At 44.3% G+C, this 6,000-nt stretch overlaps 1 protein-coding gene across 1 annotated transcript in view; it reads left to right on the forward strand.

Annotated features, from left to right (window-relative positions):
* The window catches only part of Msrb3 (methionine sulfoxide reductase B3), a 154,698-nt gene extending 149,133 nt beyond the window's left edge, over positions 1-5,565 (forward strand). The window contains exon 7 of the mRNA XM_005397448.2: positions 2,494-5,565. Coding sequence (XP_005397505.1) covers positions 2,494-2,661 — 168 coding nt within the window. The 3' untranslated portion in view covers positions 2,662-5,565. The remainder of the gene's footprint in view (positions 1-2,493) is intronic.
* Positions 5,566-6,000: the final 435 nt, after the last annotated feature.

The raw sequence follows: 6,000 nt of genomic DNA on the forward strand, positions 1-6,000 counted from the left end.
AATGATTTTTTTTTTTACTTTCCCTAATTATAATTACTTTTCCTAACCTTTTCTCCCCACTGTATTTCAAAGCAGTGTTTTTGTTTCCATTTAATAAGAAGACTAGTCCCAAATTAGTAAAGGAAATGACAGATTGAAAACTAACTCAGTTCAAGAATGAGTTAATTCAGATTTTTAAAAAATTACTTAGGAAACAAAGAGCATATAATTGACTCCTAAACAGCTCCAAGTATGTCTTTACTACACTTTGTTTTTGGAGTAATGCAAATAGAACCGTTTTCGCATTATTCTCAAGAGGTGATTAATAAAGGAAGACAATATGGTTTATTTTGCTCAAGTAGCGGCATTGTCTCTGCACACACGCACACGTGCACACACACACACACACACACACACGCACACTAAGGCTCCGATGTGAAAACTTCACTTCTCAGATGTCAGTGATCAAAGTGCCGGAGCTGCATGTGAGATTAATAATTGTGCGCATACGCTGGTCACTGAACGCGTTGGTTCCTCTTGGCCTGGCTGTTTCAGCAGGCAGAAATCGTTGTTTTCCTGTGTCCACTGGGTAAGCAGATGTATTTTTACTGGTGTATTGTAGCTGCTCATGCCTAAAAATTTGGCCTCAGTTGTTTCTAGAAAGGAAAAGCAGTCTGCGCTGTCAACTTTGATATTACCTAAACCTGCCTAGAATGTGGTCAAATAATGCAAGATTTGTTTTTTAGGCCTGTTTCATATTTTCCAGGTAATAGATCAAATCAGCTCAGGGTTCAGTTTTAGTTCTTTAATAAGCTGACACAGTATGTTGGCAGTAAAATAAGAATGCACTTTTAACATGGAAGTGCCAGATAGTCGGAGTGGCAATTTGTGCTATTTATTAACAAATAGAGAACTCTTGAGAATTGAGTTTAGCCCTTTCAGTGGCGAAACCCAAACGAACTCTCGCTCTGGTTCTTTCTGTCGTAACGAGCGCCGACCCCCTTCTCTCGCTCATCACCACCGCTTCGCATCTCAGCCCTAGTTCGTTGCCAACTTTCACTCTTTTTCCATACTTTGTAAGCACCTTGAACGCTGAACCAGCCCATGAGAAGAATTAATATATCATCTATAGGCTTTTTGCGCTCGTGTTCTTACCTAATCTTGATTTTTCCTCTCCTCAAAGCATTTCCCCTGGATTCTCTCTTTAGGTCTTATTTCCAAAGTTACCCAGGGAGGCCTGTACCTTCTTCAAACCTGTCTGGTTAACATCACAGTGCTACATTCCTTCCTTTCTCCCTGGCCTTGGTTCCTACCTACCGTACTTTTTCTAGTTCGCTTACTTTCTTGTGCATTGTCTGTTTCTCCCCCTAGAGGGTAAACTCTTTGAGGCAGGGATGGATCACTGCTTGTATCTCCAGAGTCAGTACGGTGCCTGGCGTGAAGCAGAAGCTCCATAAAAGTTGTATCGATGAACGGAAGTTGTTCCCTCCAGCCTTTGGGTTCTCTGTATGCTTTCACAACCTGTTTGCATGCAGTGCGCTAATGTGTCTATCCTCCCTTCTCCCGGCCCAGCCCTGCTGAGAGGGGGAAGACACGTAAGCGTGACATATCCCATCACTCATGTCCTGGGATCTGTCTAATGTGGAAGGGCTTAGCACAGGGCTTCATTCAGTGAGCCAGCCCTTTTGGAGACACTTTCTCTGCGCTAGATTTTGCTTAAACACCATCGAAATCAACAATCCTTTTCAGTCTTCCTAACCTCTGGGCCTTTTTCTCTTTCTTCAGCTTTTGGAATAGTCAGTAACATTGATTTCAGCTAAACAGCGTATTCCTTCTCCACCTACTATAGTTCACTGGGGTAAAGAAGCCAGCAGGACACTCCACTTATTAGAAGGGAGGAAAACAATAATTGTGTGAGCCAGGAACGCTCCTATTTGGTGCGCTTGCAGCCCCGGTCACTGTGACGTAAATCTGCTGAGCCTTGCCATTGCTTCCCCGGGTTCCGAGAGTATCCAGTGTGCGTCTGATGTTAAGTTTTAACTGCCCATGAACGCAAACATCACCTCCGTCGTGGCCAGTTCAACAGTATCTTTCACGATGGACTTCTGCATATCTGAAACCCACCCATCCGAAGCCAAAAGAAATGCCGGGGTTGCGGGGTGGGGGTAGAGGTGTCATTCTGCCATGTTTCTTACAAGGAGAGATCGAAGGTCAATTTCCATTCGTACAATTACCGCAGGCATTTTTCAGCCGGCCGAGAGACTTCACAGATCAAAAAATACAGCGGCTCTAAATGATTTCTGATACTCACAGTTCTGGTGTTTTTTTTATCCCCAGCATGTGGTACGACGCCTGCCAGAAACCCTCTCTCCAGCTATTGACATGTGGGTTAGAAAGGATCAGGATGCGCCGTCTCTGCGCAGGCGGGCCATCTGCGCACACCGCCTACCGTGCGTTCACCTCCCAGCCTGCTTTGTACACGCTCCTGCCTCACGTGCTCTTCTTCTCTTTCAGTGCGGAGCTCACCTTGGGCACATTTTTGACGACGGACCTCGCCCGACCGGCAAAAGATACTGCATAAATTCGGCCTCCTTGTCTTTCATACCCGCAGACGACGGCAGCGGCGCGAAAGGAGCCGGTGAGGCCAGCGGCCCGGCCCAGGCGGACAAAGCCGCGCTGTAGCGTAACGGAGCGCAGTGGAAACGAAGTGGACTTAATGCACAGCTTACCAGAAAATACCAAAATTGTTTATCTTCATAGATCTATTTTTTTCAAAAACTGTAAGGGAAGTGTTGAGCTAGGATATTTTTTCTGCTTTTGCTTAAACAGAGGCTCTCTCTGCCCATCCATGTATTTTGCTATTGACTAGATTCAAAACGGTGTACAGCTTTTGCAAGGGGAGTTAGCTTTGTGAAAGTTCTTCACAAGCCCCTTCGGCACTCCTTGGTGTTATTTTCCTTGAGCACCCACCTGCTTTTGAGTTTTGCTGTTGTTTTCCCCTTCATTAAGAAGCAGAGGGTGCCTGTTCTTCGGAGGTTAAGGGTGAGATCTCCTGCTCAGGGTAGGGGCCAGCGCTGGGCAGTGCAGGACCTTGACACATGGCCTATGGCACTGCACATATCTACCTAAGAGGAAGACTGATGTCTTACGAGACTTCTCAGCTCTGTGGAAAGTTTGAGCTAAGGTTGTTTTCTTCTCCTGAAAGAGTGCGAATGTCTAAAATCTTTCCTTATGTTAGATTGTTGCCAGATCTGAGGGGTGCGCTGAGAATCACGGCAGAGAAACATTACCTCACGGTCGGGTCCACATTTTGTTTTATTTTCCATTGAGAACGTTGGAATGTAAGACAACTGTAAGATTTGAGCCTCATTTTGTCTAAAGTTCAGGAGGAAGAACACCTGCCCGTGGCCTTTCTGTAAGACCTTCTCTTGACACCTAATGCCAGCCGCAACTAGAAGGGCATTTGAGTCAGTTCCTCTGCATCAAGTAAAATGCTGGGGACAGTACACCTCATCAAGTCACCAAAGGTGAGAGGGGAAGGTAGAGAAGACCAAGGATGAAGTCCTGAGTACTGAAACTTCCAGTGCCGGGCGGCAAAGCTGACAGGGCCCGGCAAGTCCCAGAACCCAGAGCGGAGATCTCATGACGGAGCTTCAGTTGACCTCTGGGAAGATGTTGGGGATTCACACGGAAATAACCAGGGCCAGCTTCCACACTGGACACCCATCTGCTGTGTGACCAGGGATAAGCCATGTAGCCTCTCTGTGCCTATTTCTTCATGTATAAACTGGGACTTACGATATTTGCAAAATGTATCGTCACTCTCAGGGCAAACTTACTCTACTGCTATACAACTAAGATCAGTGTTGTAAGCTTAAACTGATCTGCTTCTAATTGCTACAAAGGCCAAAGCCCAGGCATCTGAAGTAGAAAACACAGAGGCTGTATTAGCTGATTGATATGGAGACGGTTGGGCCAAGAGCCAGCACTTTTTCTGTGTAGCAGTATGGCTGGTTTTACTTGGAGAAGCTCTGTTCGGTTGCTGTAGAACTTCCAGCCTGGTAGAAGAGGTGTCGGTGTGAGCAGTAGGGTTTTCACAGGTATGAACGGTGGTGATACAAGCTGATGTTGCTGTAGCCAGCTGTGAAGGCGTGGCTTGTGGCTGATACAGTTGTATTTATAACTTTGAATGCTAATCTTAAAATCCACATTTTTAAAAATATTACTTTTCTAAATCTTTGATAGTTTGTGAAGACTCTTTCCTTGTAAGCACCAAGACAAGAACAAGAAAGAAGGACACTGGGCAGTGAGAAAGGCATTGTGGGAAATGAGAGTGAGAGGTGACAAATCAAAGAGTGGGAGTGGTCTGCGTGATTCATCCCTCTTCAGACACCTCGGGGACAGCGTGACACCTAAAAGCTCTTCACTGCTCGCTGGCTGTGGCTTTAAAACCCTGGAGGAGTCACAGTCTTATTTAGAAGCTCCCTCAGCTCCATCGTAGATGTTTTACCCCAGATCCCAGGGTCACTTTGGGATTTGCAGGCCTCATTACCCTCTAGAAATAAGGTGTAAAATTTACAACCAGACTGGCCATCAGCATCCAGACTGTCCTAAAAGTCTGTCCCAACTTCACACGCTGCATCCAGCACGTCTTAACCACTCCAGCTCCTGAGACACTGGGTATAAGCCACCGTCTTGAGGCAGATAAGGGGGATGCGCAAAGGCTGGCTTCTCACATCCCAGAGATTCTGTATTGTGATTGTTCCTTCATTTTTGTAGGAGGATTTAGCATTTCTCTCAAAAAAATGTAAAACTCACCCTCCCTTGCTAAGTTTTAGCCAGTTTTTCAAGGAAAGCCAATTTTTCCAGCACCAACTTTAAGAAAGATGCAGCATCCTTTGAATGAAAAAGAAGTGGGGTGTATGCATGTGGTTTGATTCTAGATTGCATTTGGGTTTAAGTGGTATCAAATTTCAGTACATTTCTGTCTTATGTTCAAGAAATATATTACTAAAACGTCAACGAGCAATAATGTCAGCTGTCAAGCACTAGATTTATTTTTGCAGGATATGGAGTGCAATGAACTGAGTCAATATGGTGAGGTGTATGTGATCTGTGGGAGTTATGCCATTTAACAAGGCCATGCATAGGACTTTCCCTCCGCATTCCAGCATTACTGTACCATTGGAAGACACGGAATTTTACTGTTATACAAAAATGCATCCATATAGCCATACAGATGGACCTGGAGAATGCAGGAGTGTCTGTCATAATAAAGAGCATTTCTATCTATTTATACTTTTCACTTCTTAGATACATTTAAATTCTTAATGCAAACAGTGTAGCAATTTGAAGACTTCTCCATGCTAACTGTGTTTCAAATGGCTTGCTTTAACTATGAAAAATGATGAAAGTGATTATCACTTTATTTGAAGGTCAAATGTTACTCTTGACTTCAATAGCTTTGTAATAATTTTTCTCCGGAGTTGAAACCTTTTGAAAAATGACATGAAACTTTCATTAAGAGCTCTTTTCTTATGTTTGTTGAATATAGAAATTATGTAATAAAATTTCTTTATAAATTTTTTTTCTCTTCGCTTCCTAAAGACTCCCGTTTTTTTGACACAGTTGCATGGGTTATCAGACTGCTGTTTACCTCCTTACCAGGTTGCTGAGTCTGTTGTTTGTATAGAGTGAACCCTTTCCTCTCGGTAGGCTTTGAAAGTTGGGACTCTCACAACAGGGTTCAGTTCTACTCTTTATGGCCCAGGCCATGGGAAAAGCCCCTAGGGGTCTACAGGGATCGGGGAAAGGGAAACATTTGTGGAATCACTCAACTTCACCTCACCTCAGTAAAGTCTTCAGCAGCTTGTGTATGTTTTTGTGCTTAAAATACGGACCTTGGGGAGTTCTATCATGATCACTCTGTGGGTACAAATGTCAGAATGATACCATGCTGTTGCTCGGGCTCCTGGGAAAGAGTCTGACAGGAAACTTATACAGTGGTCAAGGGTTGGTCTT

The sequence above is a fragment of the Chinchilla lanigera genome, unplaced genomic scaffold, assembly GCF_000276665.1.
Source record: "Chinchilla lanigera isolate Chin_1 unplaced genomic scaffold, ChiLan1.0 scaffold00057, whole genome shotgun sequence".
NCBI classification, from domain to species: Eukaryota; Metazoa; Chordata; class Mammalia; order Rodentia; family Chinchillidae; genus Chinchilla; species Chinchilla lanigera.